General features: G+C 42.9%; 2 protein-coding genes across 12 annotated transcripts in view; one reads left to right on the forward strand and one right to left on the reverse strand.

The window, feature by feature from the left end:
* Positions 1–6537, reverse strand: part of AVL9 (AVL9 cell migration associated) — a 39785-nt gene extending 33248 nt beyond the window's left edge. For 7 of the 10 annotated variants that reach the window (XR_014792281.1, XM_084857895.1, XM_084857896.1 and 4 more), the window contains exon 1: positions 801–1072. Coding sequence is in view for 8 of the 10 variants with exons in the window: in XM_084857895.1 (XP_084714021.1) it covers positions 801–989 (189 nt within the window). In the remaining 2 variants the exon portion in view is untranslated. Of the gene's footprint in view, positions 1–800; positions 1073–6324 lie in introns of those variants that run through there. The other 3 variants (XR_014792282.1, XM_084857897.1, XM_084857899.1) reach the window with 1 other exon arrangement.
* A 3708-nt stretch (positions 6538–10245) lies between these two features.
* On the forward strand, positions 10246–19028 carry LSM5 (LSM5 homolog, U6 small nuclear RNA and mRNA degradation associated). 2 transcript variants are annotated; one of them, XM_084857930.1, is made up of 5 exons: positions 10246–10331; positions 13668–13763; positions 14211–14238; positions 15402–15474; positions 16135–19028. In XM_084857930.1, exons 1-5 carry the CDS (start codon positions 10286–10288, stop codon positions 16219–16221), a joined length of 330 nt encoding a protein of 109 aa, XP_084714056.1. In that variant the 5' UTR covers positions 10246–10285; the 3' UTR covers positions 16222–19028. The 2 variants fall into 2 exon arrangements, with proteins under 2 accessions (XP_084714056.1, XP_084714057.1); XM_084857931.1 differs by having other exon boundaries at positions 16166–19028.
* The last annotated feature ends 5518 nt before the right edge of the window (positions 19029–24546 follow it).

Below are 24546 nucleotides of genomic sequence, written 5' to 3' on the forward strand. Positions count from 1 at the left end.
CAGAGATCCCAACCGGCAAAGACAACGTCCTCTCCCAAGGATTCCTGACAGGTGGACACTCTGGTGGCATGCAGGCCTGTAGTACCTGAGGCCTGCTCAGCACACACAGCAATTTGCTGCTGTGTCCAAAACAAGCTGATCAAGTTGACTCTCCACAGCCTGCTTCTCTTCATAAACTGTAGCAGAGATACCAATCAATAGGGCTAGCCAGAGGTAGGGAAACTTTTCAGGGCGTGTGAACACATTTGGCACTTTGAGAAAATGTCCTGGGCACCACCACAAAATGGCTGCCATGGGAGGCATAGCTAGTCACAAAGAACAAGTAACTTGCTCAGACTTATCCATCACCTATCATTCAAAGGACTGAAGTTCTTACTGCTCTTGCTACATTGGAATGCATCTCCGATAGCCATCAGTCTCTTATGGGAGCTTAATTAGATATATGGGCTGCTTAGATTGACGTATATATTTGAAAAGAGTTAAATCCCTCTTTTTTCCTCTTTCTTTTGTATTACGGATGATGTAAATGATTACTATGTATGGATTTTATATCTTCTTCCTTTGTCTTTCTTCCTTTTCTCTCTTTTGTGATTCCCCTCCCCGCTTTTTTGTTTGATATTGTTATATTTGCAATTTTTTTATTTTCTTAAAGGCAGAGGCGGGAGGGGCAAGGCATCTCAGCAGGTGCCAAGGAAAGTGTCCTGTGTTAGCCTACCCTGGGCTAACCTCCAGTAAAGAAAGAGGTCTCTCTGCATCCAAAGCAAGTCCAGTTGAGGCACAAAGCTTCCTTTCTTTGGTACCTGCATTGCCGCTGCAGCGAGTGAGGGAGGCTGTTTGCTCTTCCCACTGGAGATGTGTGTTACAGCTAACAGAATGCCTGATGGGAAAAAACATGAGGTGCAGGGCAAGTTTGGAGAGAACTTGCCTGCCCCCAAACCTCTCAGCAAGAAATGGGACTTGAAGAAATGGGCCTTTTCCAACCCCTCCATTTTCCATTGCCCCACCCTGTCTCTTGATCACAATGGAGCATGAACAAGAGACATTTGGATTTTATATATATAACAAATCCTAAAACACAAAAGACAACAGAGATACTACTTCAAATCCCATGCATTAATATTATAGTTTGTTTCCCTGTTAAGATTCCAGATAGTGTCATAGTGAAGCCCATGCATGACATTTTCAACCTACTGCAGCTACAATAGTCATAAAGATAGTGCATGGGAAGGAAAAAGGAACAACCCATAGATGTTAGAAGGCAAAAGTATATACATTTCTAAACTGTATTAGAATAATCTGGAACAGAAGTGGACTGGCTTTCTTGTTGGCACCTGACTAAAACCCATCTTTCACATCAGAGCTAGCATATCGGGTTGGATAAATATTTCAAAACTGGAAATGCAATCTAATTACTGATACAGAAAAGGAACTGATTTTGCAAACTCTTACTCACATGAACATTTACCACAAATGCAAAAATGCACTATATCAAGAACACAGCAACTAAAAGTGTATCAGATTTATTTAAACAAATCTTAGTCACACAAATCAACTCCCCACTGTAACAGTTACTCTATAGTGACATAATCAACTGCACTGGCTTCCAATTTGCTTCCAAACTCAATCCAAAATGCTGGTGTTGATCTTTAAAGCCCTAAACAGTTTGGTATCAGAATCTCTCAGGAAACACATCCCCCATCCCCAATATGAACCTGCCAAGGACCTTTGGAAGCTCTTTTACAAGTTCCACCATTGTCTAAGATTACGTAAGCAGTCTTCTCGGCTGTAGCATCCAGGATGTACAATGGCCTCCCAGAAGAGGTACCCCTGGATCACAGCCCCCTCCCCACTACCACCCACCTAAAGTAGGTAAAGAAGACTTTATTTAAGCTGACCTTTTTAGAATCTTGGTGTTATGTGTTCTGTTGCTGTTTAAAACTGGTCTGCATTTTTAACTGCCACTGGTTTGGGTTATGAGTTTATTTTTAGTTTTACTTTTAAGTTTTATTTTGTATTATATTTATGTTACATAAACAGCTTAGTATACTTTAAAGCAGAGATATAAATTAAATATGTTAAGTCATTGGCTTGTTTGCAAATTATGCTTATCAACAGGACAATAATGACAAAACCTTGTAGTTTCACACACTGTACTCATGAGGTCTCCAGGAGAATTTGGATTTACCCTCATTCTTTCAGGAAGGTATTTCATCCCTTATGCAATGCTAACTTGCCCTTCTAGCTCCAGGTGACAATAACATCACAAATGACAAATAGCACCCGAAGACCAAAAAGCTGCTCAGCCAATTACAGAATTAGCTATGAAGCTAGATACCAGTTCAAGCTGGAGTTTGGCAAACAGTGCATTTTATATTTTGTAATCTGAAAAGATGGTGTTCCGAATTGCCTATAAATGTAAGAATCTTTATATATTTAGAGGGGTATTATGTGACTAAGCAGAAAAGAAAAAACACACACCACAGAACATTAAGCAAAATCAGCCCCAAAGTTCCTAGCGCATCTGGAAAAACAGATGTCACAGATTAAGCCAGTTACAGAAAAGCAATATAATTAGCCTTACAAGTCTGAGGAACCAAGATAATCAACTACAGTAATATTATCTGGGATCCAAAGGGCTACTTTAGGAACACCCAAGGATGTGGGTATACCCAATGGGATTTTTTCACTTTGTTTTAAAACAATTTGTGCCATATCACAAACTGCTTTTGATATTCCTTTCAGTTTCAAAAATGGGTTGCCTTGTGGTGGAGGGGCTGGTATTCAAGAAATTCAACTCTAAAGGTGCAATCCTATGCATGTTGAGACAGAAAAAAGTCCTACAATACCCAGCATGCCCCAGCCAACACTGCTGGCTGGAGAGTGCTGGGAGTTGTAGGACTTTTTTCTGTCTAAACATGGATAGGATTGTGCCCTAAAGCACGCTTAATAGCATGGATTTAGTTGTGTAGTTCTTTGGATTCAAGCCACTGAGTTTCACCCATAAAAATACACCGTCAGAAAGGGGGAACCAACAAAAAAAGTAACAACTTGTGTGTTGGATGGGAATGTAATCACCAAATAGATTGTTAATACTAGGTTACAAATGTTCATCTGAAGGGCAACTGTTACTTGGACTTGCTGGGTCAAGCAGTGACATACTTTGGTCACTTTTGACAACTGCTGAACTGCCTTCCTGGAGACAACAGTCTGAAAGGGAAATTGCTGTCCCCATTGAGTCCCTTGCCATTTTTCACATTGTTGAAACACAAGAGAGAAAACTGATTTCCCAGGTAATGTCTACAATACACTACCATGATCAAATGGTAGTAACTTACACCAGTCAATTAAAGGCCCAGCAGAAAGAATATATGCACAAGTATGAGTGAACTTAACACAAGAATTCACATGGGGAATTTAGCAATATAATGTGTCTACATGTACAAAGAATTGACTGGCCTGTGACAAACATGTAATAATTCAGCTTGATCCCAGGCAGTGTTATCCAGACACAAGTCCCACTTGGTTCAGTGGGTTTCACTCCACAATAAATGTGCTCACGGCTGCAGCCTTAAGTTTATTTGTGCCATTTCCTTTACAAAAATAGTTCCTCTCTCTTTGTCCATTTATAATCATTACTTTACCTTTCAGAGGGATATCTAAGCTGACAGGTGCCATTTACCCTGCTAATACTCACGCTGCTGCCACTTCTCTTTAAGCCTATCTGAAAATTGGCATCTTCTGCTAAACATACAGCCTTTGAGTCTGAAAGCTGAGAAAGTCATTCTAACCATATAAATATTCTCATGTATAAGTGCAGGATGACAAATTGAGTCATTCCTTCTGGAGGGGAGAAGTGCTGCTGATGCCAGATGGAATAATCAAGGCCTCACCCCCAGAGACCAGGAACAGTTGTCAATATTTGTTTTTATTGTATAAACAGAAAGTCAACCCCCAAAATGACTTCGCCTATTTACAAAGCATGAAAAACACTGTGCTTTAAAAATGATATACACTACATAGACTTATTGCGCAATCTTACACATGTCTACTCAGCTTGATCTTGTCTGATCTCGAAGCTAAGCAGGGTCAGCCCTGGTTAGTACTTGGATGGGGCATTGCTTGGGAATCAGGCTTCCTGCACTGAGCAGGAGGTTGGACTCGATGGTCTTGTAGGCCCCTTCCAATTCTATGATAAGGCAGAGAAACATAAGAAGAGCCATGCTAAATCAGACCAGAGGACTACCTACTCTAGCATTCTGTTCCCACAGTGACCAACCAGCTACCTGTGGGAGGCCCACAAGCAAGGCATGAGTGCAAAAGCACCCTCTCACTTGTGTTCCCTAGCAACTGGTATATAGAGGCATACTGCCTCCAATTCTGGAGGCAATATATAGTCCCACTCAGTTCCATGAGATTTACTCAAAGGTAAATGTGTATAGGACTGCAGGCTTAAGAGAAATCCTTTTCAACATAAAACAGGAGTGGAGAACCTGTGGGCCCTCCAGTTTTTGTTGGACTCCAACTCCCATCCAACTCAGCCAGCATGGCCAACAGCCAGGGATGATGGGGACTATAGTCCAACAATATCTGGGGGCACAGGTTTCCCACCATAAAACGACATCCTCAAATCTTGTGTTCCATAGCAAGCACATTGTGGGTTACAGAATGTACTCCAATAGTGGAAAACAATAAAATATTCAGTCACTCAAAATAATAAGCTCATCAAAACGACTGAGCTGGTATCATGCTCTTTCATATGGTGCTCAGTTTTACTGTCATCTTAACCTACAGAGTACCATATATGTACCACATGCAGGTACTAACAGAACTTGCCCTGCTTGTGATTTTCCCAGAAGCATCGGGTTGGCCACTGTTAGAAACAGGGTGCTGGATTATTTTTTACTTTATTTATTACATTTACATACTGCCCAACAGCCGAGGCTCTCTGGGCAGTTCACAACAATTAAAACCATAAAATACAACACGATAAAACATGATATAAGACATTAAAAGTAGCATGTAAAACCAAACTAAAACCCAACGGCAGTTACAAGCCAGGGATTAGATGGACCCTTGACCAAATCCAGCAGAACTCATCTTATTAGCAGGAAATGCTCTGTGGCAGAATCATGCTTTTGGAGATTCACTTCAAATGAAAACTCTTTAAAGTTCCTTTCATTGCAGCCTCTCTCCCTTATTTAATCCTTTCCTTATTAAAATTGTTCTAGCTGTGGCCTCAGAGAAACACCAGGACAAGTATACAGATAACTATATCAATTTAACCTCAGACATATATGTGGACACATACCTATCTAATGCCACATATGCAAGATCACACCATTGTATTCTGAGTTGCTTACAGTGCAGTCTTGTGCATGAGAGTAAGTCCTACTGTGTTCAATGGGGCTTACCCCCTAGTGTGTTTAGGAATGCACTCTTAATCCTAAATAACTATCACACTCCAGTTCCATACTCACAATCCCTAAAGCAGACTAGAAACCACACTTCTCAGTCATAAGCATACACTGAAAGGCTGGAAGTGATCTATTACTTTTGCCCTTCCACCCACCATGATAGAGGAGAGCAAAAAGGTTCCAGCTTAAGGTAATTAAGACAGGAACTCTATGTGCACTTCTCTAGGAACTCAATGGGACTTGCATCCAAGTAAGGATAGACAGGATCATGCTGCAAACAGCAAGTTATCCATAGTAAAACAAAAAACAAAGCTTTATTTTAAAAAAAGGGGGAAAAAAGAACTACAGCCCCCACCCCACCCTCCATCTTGGGACTCTGAATATGCAGACATTCCAAGTTTCACCATCAGAATTTTTTCCCTCCCCTACGCCCCCTTCCAATCTGCCTTTTGTAACGTCTTGCCTGATGAAGAGATCTGGAGATCTCAAAAGCATGCAACTTTTTGTGATCGTTTAGCTGACCTTATCGGATTACATTAATATGGATTTTTGGAATTATCCGTATTAGGCACTCTTGAAAAAACACTGTTATCTGGATGAACGGATAGGCTATGAAACACCATCTCGATATATACAGATATAAAAGAAATACATATTCTCAGATATATTGGGAAATAGCGATGGAGGGGGCGGCGGTTAAAGGCGTAAAAGGCGAGAGGAACCAAATGGCAGGGCAATGTGCTTAGGGGAAGGGTGGATGGCAGAGGAAGGAGTCCGATTGGAGACTGGGGAGGAGGACGGACGGATTGGGGGAGAGAAGGGGGGGAAGAAAATCTGGCTGAAAGGGCAGAAGGCGAAGCCGCTAGGAAGGCAGCGGGAGGTCGCGGAAGCAGAGCCGGCAGCCCCTCACCTGGCAGCCCTTCTTGTGGTGGAAGCCGACCACCACGATGTGCAGCACCGGCCCCCTGGGGCCGCCAGCGGTTCGAGGGTCGAGGTCGCCTTGTGCTCTGCCCCTTCGCTCCATGAACGAGCAGGCGGCGGCGGCACTAGCAGCAGCAGCGCCGCCCGCCCCTACAGCAGGAGGTTGTTTACAGCCCGGCCACGGGCGCTTCCTTCCGCAGTCGAGAGGAACGCCGGCTGCCCGTCGGGATTTGCGGCTCGGCCGTCACTGAGCATGCTCCCGGGGCCGAGCACGCTCAGTCGCGTCCGCGGAAGCCGCGCCGGCCCTCACTCGAAGCCCTGCTCCCCGCTGCTCGGGCTGGCAGCCGAGGAGCGGGAGAGAGCGGCAGGCGGCAGCATCTTGGGGAGGCCTTCGTGCTCCCGAGGGGGGCGGCGAGGGGCGAGCCGGGCTCTTCAGGGGCAGCGAAAAGCCAGCGGGGCTGAGCGAAGCTGCCGGCGGCGTTTGCAAAAACTGGGAGCGAGCAGGAAGGAGCGTCCGTACCCTATTGCCTCAGGCTGGTTCCTCTTGGCAACCGGTTGCCAGTGCTCTGTTCTTAAAGGTGCAGGACACCCACTTGCTAAGCAAAAGGTTACACGCTCTGGCAATCTCAACTTCAGCAAGGTCCTCCGGCATAGCTCAAAGGCATTCATATGCTCGCGACAGCAGTGGCTGGTTCAATAAAATGTATCGCCCTACTAAGGGGCAGTCCACAGCCTTTCCAACGAATATGCGCAAGCGAAGAGACTTGGCCTTTAAGAAAACAACTATAAAGGGGTTCTGGCCCCATCACTTCCTGGCAAGAAATGGAAGCAGTGACAGATTTTATTTTCTTGGGCTCCAAGATCACCGCAGACGGTGACTGCAGCCATGAAATCAAAAGACACTTGCTCCTTGGGAGGAAAGCTATGGCCAACCTAGGCAGCATAGTAAGAAGCAGGGACATCACCTTGCCGACAAAGGTCCGTCTAATCAAAGCTATGGTTTTCCCAGTAGCAACGTATGGCTGTGAGAGCTGGACTATAAGGAAGGCTGAGCAGCGAAGAATGGATGCTTTCGAACTGTGGTGCTGGAGAAGACTCTTACGAGTCCCCTGGACTGCAAGGAGGTCAAATCAGTCCATTCTAAAGGAAATCAACCCTAAGTGCTCATTGGAAGGACAGATACTGAAGCTGAAGCTCAAATATTTTGGCCACCTAATGCGAAGAGAAAACTCTCTGGAAAAGACCCTGATGCTGGGAAAGGTTGAAGGCAAAAGGAGAAGGGGATGGCAGAGGATGAGATGGCTAGATAGCATCACTGATGCAATGAATATGAACTTGAGCACACTCCAGGAGAGAGCGGAGGACAGGAAGGCCTGGCGTGCTATGGTCCATGGGGTCACAAAGAGTTGGACATGACTTTATGAAAAAACAGCAATGACAATAGAAAGCAATAACAGTTGATGTGACTTACAATATTTATATACTGCTCCACAGCAGATTTCCGAGCTGTGAACAACAAATTTAAAAGAATAAAACACCAGACTGAAACATTTAAAACATTTTTTAAAAAGACAAAGTACAGTAAGGTCAAATTTAATAAACCGCCAAAATAACAATGCCTTCAGGAGGCGCCAGAAGGAATGCAACGTTGGCACCTGCCTGACCTCCAAAGGCAGGGAATTCTACAGGAAGAGGGTGACTTAACTGGAGATTTTTAAAAAGGTAATAAAGGTATGCATATGACTGGGGAAGGAGCATTGCCCCATTATAAAGGGCTAGTGTTACTTATCAGGGCCATAGGTCTGTTTGGAGTCTAAACTCTAGACATTCATGACTTCATGGTGGTTGTAATGCCTTTGGAACAGCTTGTAAATGGTCCCTAGTCCTAACATGAGCTTGCCCAGGTTCCCTTCTTTCACAACACAACTATGTTACATCTAGCATAGCAGCATGAACTTACCCTTCGTGCACTGGCATGATGAATAAGGTTGACTAATGCTACATGTGAAACACCAGCGTGCAGTGGATTGGTGCAGCAGTCCTACCTACTCCTTTCCTGAGACAGTGTTCTAAGATTAGGACTTGAGGCTCAGCTCCTCAACATTTCTTAGATGTAAATTCTGTTAAAATCTATGGGGTATGCTCCTGTCAGTCAGGAACCCTTGTGTGGGTTCTCTCACCACATGTGCAAATCTCACAGGCAAGAGGTTGCTGTGGTGGGGGGAAGGGGCTGGTCTTATGCATAGGTGCTTTCACAGAGAAGTCTATCAGTTGCCTCCCTTCAGTCCCACAGCTAATTGTCTCCTCCCCAGTCTCAGCAGGAATATGGAGGGAACACTGAGTTTATGGCCCTATGGATCAAGGCACAGGTTTGAAATATGTAACATTTGTCAGATAAAAATAGGCAGACTTGTTTATTATATGAAAGGTTTTCCCAGCCTTCCCCAACCTGGTGACCTCCAGATGTGCTGGACTGTAACTACAATCACATCTAGAGGGCACCAGGCTGGGGTAGCTCCTCATAAGTAGGGTGCAGAGAAAATGCCATGAATAAGCCTGTTCCATGGTATTGCTTAGAAAGCAATGTATTTTTTCTGAAATACTGCAAATCATGTTTTTCAGCATTTATTTATTTAAAGCATTTTATGCCACTTTTCAGCCAAAGAGGCTCCCAGACCAGCTTACCAGTTTTGAAAAAGGGCAGTCCCTGCCCTCACGCTTACAATCTGAAGGAGACATGGTATTCAAGGAAAAAGGGATGGGGAGGGAAAAGCAAGCTCAGACTCCACCACTTAAGCTATCATTCTTATAACAATCATCTGGGAGGGAATGGCTGCTGCTAAGTGACAGTTGTGGGAAGGCCAAAGGCAGCTGGGTTTTCAGCAGAGCCAATGGAAATAACCCTGCTTCCCTTCTCTCCCTCTCATACAACTCTTTTTCACACACTACACATTCTCCACAACTTAAAATACAATATTTATATGCTAGCAAAGTTGCCAGCTTTGGTACTAAAGAACTAAGGCTGGAATTTTACAAGGCAGATGGGCATATTTGGCAGATATGCTCTAGTTGTTGTTGTTCAGTCGTTAAGTCGTGTCCAACTCTTTGTGACCCACGGATAAGTAGCACATCAGGAAGAAGATGGTAGAATCCATCTTTTTGACAGGTGAGCTATCCAAAAACGGTGCTTTGCTGGGGTGGATCAGTCAACCCACATTTTAAAGTGGTACAGACCTTGAAGGATTGCATTACATGTTTTTTTGAGAACAAGTAGATCAGTCTTTAGGGTCGATCCAGGATCTATTTTCCATCCCAGAGTTCAAGAATATGTGGATAACAATAATAGAATCATAGTGTTGGAGGGAGCCTACACGACCACCGAGTCCAACCCCCTGCTCCATGCAGGAAGCCTGATTCCCAGGTGGTCTCTCATCCAAGTATTAACCAGGGCTGACCCTGCTTAGCTTCGAAGAGCAGACGAGATCAGGCCCATCTGCTGCTGAGCATATACGAAGTCAATTCTTCCTTGCCCCCTCTAGTCCTCCGGTAACTGGAATAAGGAGAAGAGCTCCAGAGATGTGCATTCCATTCAGGTTTAAATCCCGATACCTTTAGACTGCCAACCTGTAACGCTTACTTGGGAGCACGCTCCGCTGAATTCAACGGGACTGACTTCTAAGCAGACAAGAATAGGACTGTGCCGCTAATGTGATAAAAAACACCAGTACCTGCGTACAGCTACACTTCGCTCCTAGACGCGCGCACTAGCTCCGCCTCACTTCCGAGGCTCGATTGCCTTCGCATCGATTTGCTGAGTCTGTTCGAGCTGGACCAGCCCGCCCCGTCAGGAACGGGAACGGAGCCGCCCCCGCGCCGCCTTTTTAACCAGCCGCCGCGCGGCGGCGCCAATAAGAGGAGGGCGGGATCGGCTGGTCGCGCCTCGCTGCAAAATGGCGGCCAACGCGACTACCAACCCGTCTCAGCTTTTGCCGCTCGGTAACGAACGCCGGGCTCGCGCCCGAGGGTTATGCGGAGGGCGGAGGCCGTTCCGGCGAAAATCGGACTTGGCGGCTGCGGGGCCGAGGAGCTTCTCTGGGCTTTCCTAGTGTGGCATTTGTGTGGGGTTGGGAGCGTAGCAAGGAAACTGGGGGCGCGATACGGACTGGATGGGAAGCGGAGGGGCGTTGATTCGCACAGGCATGTGCCCCGTTCGATCACCTCGCTGAATGATTCGGAGCTCGGCTTGGCCCTACGCATGCAGCAGAATGAGGGGGCAGAAAGGCTATTCCAGTTCAGACCGAGGTTATCTCCCCCCCCCCACTTTGGGGGGAGGGTTACTGTAGAGGAGGATTCAAGTCCCCGATGGTAGAAAAGTAGTATAGCAGGAAGAGAGCGAAGTTTGAACCGTTGTCCTTAATGTGCCATTTTAGTTTTTTTTTTTAATCCTCCACATGTAGTCCAAAGTGGTACAGCCTGTTCTACCTTTCAGCATTCTAGCTTTAGTGGCAGACCAGGCCCTAGACCGAGCCTGCCCATTTACTTATCTAGGATGCAAGTCTATGCATGTTTAGACAGAAAAAAAGCCCTACAACTCCCAGCATTCCCCATGGCTAGCTGGAGCATGCCGGCAATTCTAGGACTTTTTCTGTCTAAAGATGCGTAAGATGGTGCCTTAAAGAGATTGTAAACCTGCCTTTCAGGGCACACTGGCCGAACAAGGCAGCTTACAATATTATGAAAACATGGACACACGGTTACAGTTAAACACACACATGTGCACACACATGGAGAAGGAGCAGCTCGTTATTTTTTGGCATCGAATGCAGGTGAATAAATGTAGCAGCATGAAGTAGTAGGCTGCTACTCTAGGTAGAGGTTACCATTTAAAGTGTGATTCCCTAACCTTTGGTTGAATAATGAATTCTGTTCTACCACCTCATTCTCCTGTACACATAGACTAGTCTGGAATGTGTGAACTGTCTCAACTGAGAAATGTCTGTGATCATGGGAGTTATATGGAAGTTCTTTGTATGGGAAGGAGAGCACTTTATTCTCTAGAGGAGAGGTGGGCAAACGTTTGGGGTTTATGAGGATATTTGGCCATTTGCCCTGGGCACCTCCACAAAATGGTTGCCATGGGAGGCATGGCTTACTAGACAGAAGTGACAGGACTCTCTTTCTCCCCCTTTTCTTGGTGGCTGGGTACATTGCAGAAGAAAGTATTGGCCTGCAGCCATGCACCATCTTCATTTTGTAATAATGTCTCTGAACCCTAGCTGTGTCCCAGAGGCATTCATGGGAAATGAAGATGACAGCAGCTGGAGGTCCTCACTTTTCTTTGAGGCAATCCCAACTGCTCGTGAGGAAATGTGTTATTTTTTTAAAAAAGTGGGAGGGGTAGGGCACCTTGGCAGTCACCAAGAAAGGTATCCCAGGGTGCACTGGTGCTCACGGACACCATGTTGTCTAGCTCTGCTCTAGAGCAGGGGGTTGGGAACCTGTGTCCCTTGAGAAGTTGTTGGGCTCCAGGTCTCAGCCACAACCAGTGTGGCCAATTGTCAGGGATGATGGGAGTTGTAGCTCAACAATGTCTGGGGAGCCGCAGATTCTCCACTGCTGAGCTAAACAATGGTCCAGGGGGTCAGAAGTTTATTTTACTGCATAAACTGAACCTTCACAAGTGCGTATTCTGTATAATACAGTTTGGCAGTATTGGGCAGTTGGAGTTTCTTATGTCAGGAATGGCTGCTTAGCTACTGCATACAAAATCTTTAAAAAGAAATTAATCTTGGAGATACTCTATACATCAAGTTATTTTGGCTTGAAAAAAGTTATTTTGTTCATGAGTGGAATTCTGGATTTTATTTTTTTACCATAGCTTGATTTCAGTGTAGTAGAGTTAAAGGGCCAGATCTGGTCTGCGGGTCATCAGTGTCTTAGCCTTAAGGAAATATGGATGGAAAATGGAGGAGAGAGGATGAAGAGAATATCGCTGTCAGGCACCCAGTGCAGATATTGTGCTATTAGTAAATTGAGAAGGAGAACAGAACTATACTTCTCCCACTGGGTACAGTCAGTGAAGACATATGGATGCATATAGTGTCCTGTATGCTGGGTGGGTAGAAAACACGAGAGCTGAAAGAAAACAATTGGAGATAGCAGTTACTGATAATCAGCAAGTATATTTCTGTGTACCTGAAATATACAATTCAGCTAGTATATTTCTGTGTACATTAAATATACTATTCAGCTAATATATTTCTGGATGGATAGATAATTATGGTGGGGAGAGTTCCCATAACATTTTATTCACTTACAAGTTTTGTGAGTTTCTAAGGCAGGAGTGGGCAACCTTTTTGCCCCCAAGGGGAATATGCAGAGGTGAATCAGGGGCTGCATGCCAGTGGGCATGGTTGGAGCTGGTGGTGCGTGATGCCTGGGCTGGTGGTAGACATGGCCAGAGTCAGTATCTGCCCTCCATGTACACCCACCCTCATACACAGCTTCCCCCCCCCCCGCCCCAAATTTGGTCTAATGCACAGCATTTCCATATTCATGAACATCCACGCTCCTCACACATAGTTACACACACAGCCTTCTCCCCCACCCCACCCCCACCTCATTCGCACACAACCCACATGGGGAGGAGATGGGATGGTTAATTCTTCCCTTCCTGAGTTGTGTCTTCCCCATCACAGTCATGCTCCCCCCAGCCAGCTGAGCAGATGGCTTGTGGGAGTGGGAGTTGCAACAGTGGGGCGGGCTCATTGAGAGCTTGGGCATGGGCACCTTTCACAGGCTGCACTGAAAGCCTCGGAGGTCTTCGGGTTGCCCACATGTGCTCTAAGGGTTTCTTCACACATCACAGATTACTTGCTGAGAATTTTCTTCCAAGTGGAGAGTGCATACAACACCCATGCAGATTATTCTTAGACACTCTCCCTCTGACTTCTGGGTGCAATTATGTGCTGGTAAAATTTGTAATTCAGAAATGAAGCCTTTTGATATTTAAAAGAAATCAAATTTCTTTGGTCCCAGACAATCAGGAAACACAGCAAGGTATAAGAGTCTCGGAACTGCAATCACATTAAAATTTGATTTAGCAAATTTCCTTAAATATTAAGTTTTGAATATAGTCTATTTTGGAGATACAGTATGTTTGAAAATTGTTGTTGTTCAGTCGTTCAGTCGTGTCCGACTCTTCGTGACCCCATGGACCATAGCACGCCAGGCCTTCCTGTCCTGCGCTGTCTCCCGGAGTGTGCTCAAGTAAAATCATTAAATAAAAATCATTAGCAACTGCTATTTAAAACCTGTTTTTCTGATTAACAGAGCTGGTGGACAAGTGCATAGGCTCTCGCATTCACATTGTGATGAAAAGCGATAAAGAAATTGTTGGCACACTCCTAGGATTTGATGACTTTGTCAGTATCCTTTACAAGAAATATTTGCGTATTGGTGTATTGTTTTGATAAACAGCCCTTTGAAATATTATTCTCTGGAAAGGAAGATTTTGATGGGGTAAGATTAAATCTACAATTTGGCTCACACACCCAATGGTTGCGATGTAACTGCCTGTGCGAATATGCATATGACCACTAGGCTTGTGTGGAAACTCCCATTTGAATGAACTGGCACCTCCATATGGGGAGGACATCTCTATCTATACCCCAGTTCCTGTGATGCTGACAGAATACAGGTGGAGCCTGTTCTTTTTCCTTTCCAGGCTGTGAGCCTAATGGCCATTATCTGAAATAACTGTGTACAGCCATAGAATGTATGAACACTATTCACCATCTTTAATATCCCATCAGTGCAGGAAAAATATTATCAGTACTTTTCTAGTAATTTATTTCCCTTGACACTAGTCTCCAGACATGGTATTAGAAGATGTTACAGAATTGTAAGTATGGCTGCTTCTGGCTTCCAGCTTCAGCACACTCTATGCCTAATTGGTTCTTATACCCACGGTTGTCCGTCCTTTTGCCAGCACCTGCTCTTCTAAATGTGCCCTTTTGATTTTTCCTATAGTTTTACATAAGCTAACACATTAGCTGCTTCTGTGAGGGTTCTTCAGGACAGCATACTGTAATTCTGTGCTGTTTCCCTGTGTTTTCAGAAAAGTAGTGTATAATACTCCCTTCTCCGCTCAGGAGAATTACCTTAGGGATGTTTTGTGGCTGAACCCCAGAGTATTTCTTAGTCTGGCTTCCTGTGGTGTTAATAGCCATGCTCTCTGTGGCGACCTTTGGGATGCAGAACGGTGGGTGGTACTCTGTAAAAGTCACCCAGATTAGCATGGCAGTATTTCTAAAAGAGGAATCTGTATTTCTAATTCTTTGGGGGCCATTCTTCTTGCATTGCATCAACTGTGTGGAAACAATTGCAGCAGGGTTACTTCCCACACTGCTCTGGAAAAGTAATAACTGCAAGATTGTGTGGGATTTAACATGGAATAATCTGTATACAAGAACAATTACCACTTTGCTAAATGAAAATAACAAAACAACGATAAGTAGGTTTTCTTGTATACAAATTATTCCCCTTTAAAAATCTGCTAAATAGTCATGCAATTATTCCCTTTCAAATCCCACATAGTCTTGCAATTACTACTTTTGCAGAGCAGTGTGGAAAGCAACACTGCAACCCAACTGTTTCCATACAGTTGAGAAAAACAGTTATTTCCCACACGAATGTTGTCCTTCCTGAGAGGTTGGATTACTCTGGCATGGGAAGTCATCATATTATTGACTCTTCCCATGTGATCATGTTATGTTTCCAGAGTGCTGTGGGAAGCACCCACATTACAGTGGCTCCCATGCTGTTGCGGTAGCACAAGAAAGGGAACTGATGCCATTGGTAAAAAGGCTGTGATTTTTCAGCCCGTTTTACTTAGGAGTAAAGTCCCATTAACTTCAGTGTAACCAAGTTTCACGGAAGAGTGCTTGAGATTCAAGATTTGGCTATTTGATAAAGACGGCAATGAAAAATGTATTGATAATGGCCTTAATTGTTTCCATCAAAATGTCTAGCTTTGTAAACTTATTACTTTTTAATGTTCAACAGTGAGATCACGCCTGAAGGACGAAGAATCACAAAGCTAGATCAGATTTTGCTAAATGGAAATAACATAACAATGGTAAATAGTTTTTCTTGTATACAGATTATTCCCTCTTAAATCCTTGCTAAATTAGGCCAAATGGCAGTTAACTGGAAGCTGAATTAATTGATAATTCATGTTTCCGTAGCCATTAGGTGAATTAGGATTAGAATGTATTGATGCAGTCACTTTGATCAAGGTTGACCGTAATCGTTTTTCAGCCTGAAAACAGGAATCTTTGCTTCAAGAGAGACAGAATTGCACTATGGAATTTCTTGTTTAATAGGATTCCCTGAAAATATTCCCTTGTTTTCTGGTGTTACGCTTTGAAGCAAATAATTGTTTCTGATTTAATTAATGGACATTCAGCAAAAACAGTAAACCTCCCCAGAAATGTAAAACAAGGGTTAATTGGTTATTTTGATGTAATTTATTTATGTTTTATATTTATCTTTTTCTACCAAAATAATTCAAGGTGATTCACAGGAAGTATAATTAGAAAGAAGGCAAAGCAAGCTAATGGAAGGGATCTCACTGATATTCAAGTTTGAGAGGGGAGGAGGCCAGGTGGCTGTTGCACCAGACAGGCCAATAGAAGTGGCCTCTCTGGGCATGTTTCTGTAGACAGGATGGAATGGGATTGGTGCACAACATTTCTAGATGAAATACTTGTGTTCTTTATCTTCTTACACGATATAGACATGGCTGTTTTTCCCCCCACCCTATACAGCTGGTTCCCGGAGGAGAAGGACCAGAAGTATAAACAGATTCATTTGCCATCACTGAAGAGTTTCTGTTAAATATTCTGTAGGAATATCTTGATGAAATGTGATGAGTTTTTTCATGTTTACATTTCAAGTTGATATTTGAATATAAAGTACAATTTCCATTTCAGGGAAAATGCATCACTTAATGATGACTTTGTAAGTTAAAATCATGACTGTTGTAATGGCAAAATTAACTTGCTGTTCCGAGCAAGGCAATAAAGATTTTTTTTAAGTGTTAAACAGTAGTTTTTGTACCTTTGTTGTTGTTCAGTCGTTAAGTCATGTCCGAATGTGATTAATATAAGAGCTTGATGTCAGGTGCAATTATGAATCTTTAAATGGTTCTGGTTCAAGCTACTCGAGTTGGTATAAATATTTCATTTTTTTAAAAATCTGGCAAAAGGACTAGTTAAACTGTGATACCCAAAGTGTGTGGGAATCCCATTCCTCCTTTTCCAGTGTTGTGCTTGACATTCAGGCTATTATTATATTTGTTAAAATACTTTATGATTTATGTTTATCAGGCAAAAAGAAACATTGGCCTGTTCACACATAACAGTGGCAAGTCATGGGTTAATTAAGGAAGTTCACTGAAAGACATTTCCTGTCTCCTCCTACCCTCCCCATGCCCTATCCCACTTTGTTCAGGACAGCCCTTGGAGGGGCTTTTGAGGGGTTGCAGGTTTCTGCAGGGAATAGGATTGGGAAGGAAACCTTCCTTCCATGAGCTTCCTTAAGCTAACATCTAAGGATCGAAGCTACTACTCAGAAAATTGAGCGTCTGCATCCAACAAAATAACATTACTATAAATGAGCCTGGCCTTGTTTGCTCATGTGTGTGTTTTATTTGCATCATATTACATACCTGAGTAATACATAAACAACAAAAAGTATAATACGATAAACATGGTTGTGACAAAAATAAGAAATGATGGTGATAAAATAAACATCTGCATTATAACTAAACTGATATTAGATCACTCCAAAAGAGAATAACGTTGAACTACATCTTCAACTTTTTCATTTCAATACAGAATAAAGAGGCTCCATTTTTCTGTAAAATGATCATCCATTAACATTCCTATTCTTTTAGGATGTTAGTAAATTTTGTAATAAAGGCCATATCCGAAATCCTTATAGAACACTCATCAATTGTGGGTGGATTAATCTCCTTTGCTCTATAACATTGCCATACATGTTGCTGTCAAGAAATGACTTGCCATTTCAATATTGCCAGTGGATCTTAGGAAAGCTCTTAATATAGGGCCTTTTTACGTTTTCTTCACAGAAGTAGTGCAAATAATTTTTCCTCTGTTAATTTTTTTTTAAATTACATTGTTCAATATATTTGAGCATATTTTACAGCAGGGTTGGACAATCTGAGGCCTGCATATCCATGGGCTAAAGCAGGTCCTGGATATGACGAGGGACAGAATCCCCCTTGCTGCCCCGACAAAAAACACACACCCCACCCTGATTCATATACACCGCACATCCCCTTTCCATGTGCTGCCACCCCGCCCATGTTAATTGTATTCTCCCAGCCTGCCAAACTGCTGTTTCAGCATCAGGGAGTGTGCTTTTCACCCGGAGAGCAGCAGGTGCAGAAGCATACTCCATTTTATTCTTGTAGTCAATATGGTGCCCCGATTTAAGTGAGTTTAAAAAGCAAAACTGCACATGCTCAGTTTTTTTTTTTTTAAACCCAGAGTTGGCAAACTGTCTTGTTCTAACATCAGGAATGTCAAAAGTGGTTTTAAAGCATGGAATTGCATTGGGGTGGTGATGAAGAGGAACGTTAGTTATGTACTTCACAACTGAAGTAATACACATGGTCATCTAACGGGGGTCTCCTTAAGAGTATAAAGCCCTTGGTCTAAAATGATCTAGCTGCACCACTTGGCACTCACGCCCTGTGTGTAGGCGAAAGTGCCTTCTGATCCAAGCCATAGGAGCCTTGCTGGCTTTCCAGAATCCTGCTTTTAAACATCCACTAGAGGGAGACTATCTGAACTAAAGCAATAATTGTAAGGCCAAAACCCAGACAGATTTTTGATACGTATCTCAGGGCGAGTATAAAGTGCATCAGTCTGGAATTAGCAGTTTATGCTTTTTATTGTGAAATTAAAGTGTGGTTTCATGTAGGATTAAAAAAATAATATGAAATGTCAGAACCACATGAAAGTAACATTGAAAATTCCAGGTTCTACTCCTCCCTTCATTCTTTCTTTCAGGATTTCATTAGTATATATAATGAATTCTTTTACACGCTTATTCTCACATAATGACAAAAAGTAAGTTAGCACAGAGAATTATTTGAAGAAAGGAAATGTAGAGGCAAAAAGCTGCTACCTATCTGCCAGAAAACATGTATGCTAATCACGTTTTTTAAAAAGATACGGTGGACATTCATGTAGCATTGTAACTGACCTATGGCAGCTTGTAAACAGATGTATGTAAACCACATAGTGTTAGTGGGGGCCGGGGGGGGGAGAAAATGCTAGTGGTTCCTCTGGATTCTGTTTTTAATAATTTGTCCTGCAAATGCTTGTTAATATGATCTCCCATGTATGTTCTCTTAATGTCTTCAGTGAAGTGTTTTCTTGGAATGTTCATACTTTTACTAAACACTTGCTTAGCATCCATATTTTACTAATTGTACCTGATGTTTCTTGATGTCCGTGATGTCTTTTGATAAAACAAAGTAATTCCTGTATTTTATATATAAACAGTATAAGTACTATTAGAACTGAACTTCGGTGTATAGTATGTTGTCAGTTACGTACCTTGAAGCTACTTGGCTGTATTAAATCTAACTCAAACATTATATTGGAGTGCTGATAACTTCTCAATATACTCCTAATATTTATTTATTTATTTAACATATTTTATCCTGTTCCTCAGATAAAATGGCTCCCAGAATGACCTGCAATCATTCAGTAAACAAGACAGTCCTTGTCTGTAGGCTTACAATCTAAAAAAGACATGACATACAAAGAAAAAGGGATGGGAAGAAGAAAAAAGAACAAACCCTGTTCAACCTCTCATCTCCCAGGGTGGATGGGAGTCAACTGGAGTACACCCTGCTGTTTCCTTTGCCTGCTCCTGTCTCTTTTGCTCCTTCCTTCCCATAGGGCAGTTGTGCGGGCGTCACATACACACACACACACACACACACACACACGGACAACTGGCAACTGGGTAAACAGTAGCAGCATATCTTAGTCAAAAGATCTGGCACACAAGCTAAGACTAGACATGATGGAATTAATTTCACTGGCTGTAGTTCTGTACTTATTTACCTGGGAGTAAGTCCCATTGAACGCAGTGGGATTTACTTCTGATTAGACATGCTTAGGATTGTGCTGTCAGTAATTATTTTCCAAGATGTTGCATAAGGAATTAGTAACTGCAAGTCATCAATGTTTGTTTAGTTTCTTCCAAGTGTCTTCTGTTTTTTTTTTGGTAGGGTATGTTCAAATAAAGACCTCAGCTCTCCCAAACGCTTATATATGTTAAAATGATTCAGGTGGTATCATTTAAGCTTTTATCCCTGGCCCTTCTACCTTGTTGTTTATTCGGTCAGTCGCTTCTGACTCTGTGACTTCATGGACCAGCCCACACCAGAGCTTCCTGTCGGCTGTTGCCACCCCTAGCTCCCTCCAGGTCGAGTCCATCACCTCCAGAATATCATTCATCCATCTTGCCCTTGGTCGGCCCCTCTTCCTTTGGCCTTCCACTTTCCCTAGCATCAGCATCTTCTCCAGGGTATCCTGTCTTCTCATTATGAGGCCAAAGTACTTCAGTGTTGCCTTTAATATTCCCTCAAGTGAGCAGTCTGGCTTTATTTCCTGGAGTATGGACTGGCTTGATCTTCTTGCAGTCCAAGGAACTCTCAGAATTTTCCTCCAGCACCACAGTTCAAAAGCATCTATCTTCCTTCGCTCAGCCTTCCTTATGGTCCAGCTCTCGCAGCCATAGGTTACTATGGGGAATACAATTGCTTTAACTATGTGGACCTTTGTTGTCAGTGTGATGTCTCTGCTCTTAACTATTTTATCAAGATTTGTCATTGCTGTCCTCCCAAGAAGTAAACGTCTTCTGATTTCCTGGCTGCAGTCAGCATCTGCAGTAATCTTTGCGCCTAGAAAGACAAAGTCTGTCACTGCCTCCACGTTTTCTCCCTCTATTTGCCAGTTATCAATCAAGCTGGTTGCCATAATCTTGGTTTTTTTGAGGTTTAACTGCAACCCAGCGTTTGCACTTTCTTCTTTCACCTTCGTCATGAGGTTCCTCAGCTCCTCCTCGCTTTCAGCCATCAAAGTGGTATCATCTGCATATCTGAGATTGCTAATGTTCCTTCCAGTGATTTTAACTCCAGCCTTGGCTTCATCAAGCCCAGCATGTCGCATGATGTGTTCTGCGTACAGGTTGAATAGGTAGGGTGAGAGTATACAACCCTGCCGTACTCCTTTCCCAATCTTAAACCAGTCCGTTGTTCTGTGGTCTGTTCTTACCGTTGCTACTTGGTTGTTATACAGATTCCTCAGGAGGCAGACAAGATGACTTGGTATACCACCAAGAACTTGCCACAATTTGTGATGATCCACACAGTCCAAGGCTTTAGAATAGTCAATAAAACAGAAATAGATGTTTTTCTGAAACTCCCTGGCTTTCTCCATTATCCAGCGGATATTGGCAATTTGGTCTCTAGTTCCTCTGCCTTTTCTAAACCCAGCTTGTACATCTGGCAATTCTCGTTCCATGAATTGCTGGAGTCTACCTTGCAAGATCTTGAGCATTACCTTACTGGCATGTGAAATAAGTGCCACTGTTCGATAGTTTGAACATTCTTTGGTGCTTCCCTTTTTTGGTATGGGGATATAAGTTGATTTTTTCCAGTCTGTTGGCCATTCTTGTGTTTTCCAAATTTGCTGGCATATGGCATGCATCCCCTTGACAGCATCATCTTGCAAGATTTTAAACAGTTCAGCTGGGATGCTGTCGTCTCCTGCTGCCTTGTTATTAGCAATGCTTCTTAAGGCCCATTCAACCTCACTCTTCAGGATGTCTGGCTCTAACTCACTGACCACACCGTCAAATCTATCCCTGATAGTATTATCCTTCCTATGCAGATCTTCCATATATTCTTGCCACCGTTTCTTGATCTCTTCTGCTTCTGTTAGGTCCTTGCCATCTTTGTTTTTGATCATACCCATTTTTGCCTGGAATTTACCTCCGATGTTTCTAATTTTCTGGAACAGGTCTCTTGTAAGGTGGCTAATGGTCTCTAAAATATGAAACCGTAATGCTCTAAACCCAGTCCAATATAAAACCCAAGAGCCTTTTGATACAATACTTGACAAATTATCTTAGTTTTCGAAGATTATCTGGCCAGCAACTGTGCTTCTGCATGTATACATAATATATGTGCAGCAGCACATGACAAATTACCAGGCAACTGCACATGCTCGATGAACAGGGAATTACAAAGCAGCAGGTCACTTTGCTCTCAAACAGTGGAAAAGTACAGATTTGCTTATGATCTTGATTCTTTAATGTATTGCTGATTCTTCTTTCCTGCTGCTCCCCTTAAATGGCCTTGGCTACAGTAATTGCAGTATTACTATATGTTTAACCTGTAACATATTCGGGTCTGTAAATTTGTTTTAACATTCAGCTGTTAAGATTAAGGTCTTCTGTTATTTTTATTCAGTTTTGCATGGTAGCATTAGGATAAAGCTGGTGAATATTGGTTTAGCCAGTATTGGTCTGGTCAAAATAATTCACTCAATTCAGTGGAACGCTTATGTCAAGGTAAGTGTGTATGGGACTGTAACCTGAAAGGAGGTAGCAGATCTAGTGTATGACTACTCATATATTATTGGCTCATGGTTTGATCCTGCAGAATTTAAACTCACAAAATAATGTTTATTTAATTTAAGTAGTAAATTTTTGGAAAGCCAAGATTATATTAAGATCTATGACATGGTATTTTTGGATATGCCTTCCAATTTCTTGGCTTCGAGTTCATTTTATTTTGCCCGTTTATGTGCATGTACTCGTGCACACATTTTACTGGGAACAACAATTCATATTGATCCAATCAATATGAATATCAGTCTCCATTTTCTCCCTTACCATTCCTGACTCACAGTCTCTCTGATTTCTTCCTATCAAAGCCACATGGTTCCTCCAGTTTCTATGACCTATGAATCATAGAATCATAGAATAGTAGGGTTGGAAGGGGCCTACAAGGCCATATGTGAGGGCTTTTCCCCAGTCCCACTTACTCCTTGACTCTTGTGTCTTTCAGACTTCTGCCCTGACTCATCCCAGCTTCTCAGCCCACTACCCTACACCTTAACTTTTTACTCACCCTTAAGAACATAAGAAGAGCCATGCTGGATCAGACCAAGGGTCCATCTAGTCTAGCATTCTGTTCACACAGTGGCCAACCAGCTGCTCATGGGAAATCCACAAGCAGGACATGAGTGCAACAGCACCCTCCTGCCCATGTTCCCGAGCAACTGGTGAACTTAGGTATACTGCCTCTGTTACTGGACTAGTAGCTATTGATAGTCTTCTCCTCCAGGAATTTGTCTAACCCCTTTTAAATTGGTGGCCATCATGACATCTTGTAGCAGCAAATTCCATAGTTTTAACTATGCACTGTGTGAAGAAGTACTTCCTTTTATCTGTCCTGAATCTCCCCGCCAATCAGCTTCATGGGATGACCCCAAGTTTGACTATTATGAGAGCAGGAGAAGGAGAAAAATGTCAACCTATCCACATTTTCCACACTATGCATAATTTTGTACACCTCTATCATGTCTCCCTTTACTTGCCTTTTTCCAAGTTAAACAATACCAGCTGTTGTAACTTTCCCTCATAGGGGAGTTACTCCAGCCCCTTGATCATTTTAGTTGCCCTTTTCTGGAGTTTTCTCAGCTCTACAGTATCTTGTTTAGGTGCGGTGACCAGAACTATATATAGTATTCTAAGTGTGGTCACACCATAGATTTCTATAAGGGCAGTATGATATTGGCAGTTTTATTCTCAATTCCTTTTCTAATTATGCCTAACATGGAGTGTGCCCTTTTTACAGCTGCTGCCCACTGGGTTGACATTTTCATCGAGCTGTCCACCACAACCCCAAGACCTCTTTCTTGGTCAGTCACTACTAGCTCAGATCCCATCAGGTTATACTTGAAATGAGGATTTTTTGCCCCAACATGTATCACTTTACACCAGAGCTTTCCAAACTTTTCATGTTGGTGACACACTTTTTAGACATGCATCATTTAATGACATGGTAATTCAGTTTTACTACCAAACCGGAGGTTAAACTAACCCGTTATAAGAGATACGGACACATACATAAATTATAATAACAAAATGTATGAGGATAGAACATATCTCATGAAAACCTTTCATTTATATTTTTTAAAATATATGATTTGTAAGATAATTATATACATTTTTGTCATTTATGAGTAACAGTATGTAAATATGTGCAAGAAAATGTGAAAAATTAACTAAATTAACTAAAGTATTTACATATTAGGACAGATAGGTCCAGGTAGGAGCTCAGCTGCAAAAACACATGAAGTAGAGAAGCAAAAGTCCAACAAAAATGGTGTAAATATATATGTCTCACTACAAGGCTATTGTCAGGGTGGACACTGAGCCCATAGAATCCCAGAGTAGTTCTGATTCTGAGGAAGAGCAGTTGCTCCGGGGAGAGGAGCGCGCTCCTCTTTCCCAGAACCCACAGCTGACGGAGATTCCTCCCACCAGCATTCCTAGCTTAGATAGCAGTCCAGGGAGTGACAGAGCATGGGAAACAGACTTGATGGACATGCGACGCCGACGCAGAGAGCGGTGCCAAATGGAGGGCGCAGAAAGGAGGCGTAGTGCCCGGTTGGCGCGCAAACAACGGCTGCGCCCAGAGGATCCAAGGGAAAAGGGGAGGGACTCTCCCTTGTCCTTAAGTTCAAGGGTCTGCCAGTAATTCCCTTTCAAACGGGGACCAACTGTTCCAACTTAGGGCATAGGTTCGGTGCTGCTCAGATCTAGTTGCAAACGGTATAGTTAAGTTGTAAAAGAAGAATAAAGCTTTGAAAGGAATCCCTTTGTCTGTGTCTGGACTTGGCTACTGGATTAGACTGAGAGAGGCCTCCAAGGAGCCCTTGACAGCTATATTGCTGTAAGTATTTGCAATGCCTATGTCCAGAGTCCAGTTTCAGCACTTTCCGGTGGTACACTGCTGGTGGGTGGTTAATCCACAATTACAGCAGAGAAAAAATAAAAATAAATGGCAGAAATCAAATTATAAGTGCCA

Source organism: Heloderma suspectum, chromosome 5 (assembly GCF_057233095.1).
Source record: "Heloderma suspectum isolate Gila_16-S chromosome 5, 16-S_ref, whole genome shotgun sequence".
Lineage (NCBI taxonomy): Eukaryota > Metazoa > Chordata > Lepidosauria > Squamata > Helodermatidae > Heloderma > Heloderma suspectum.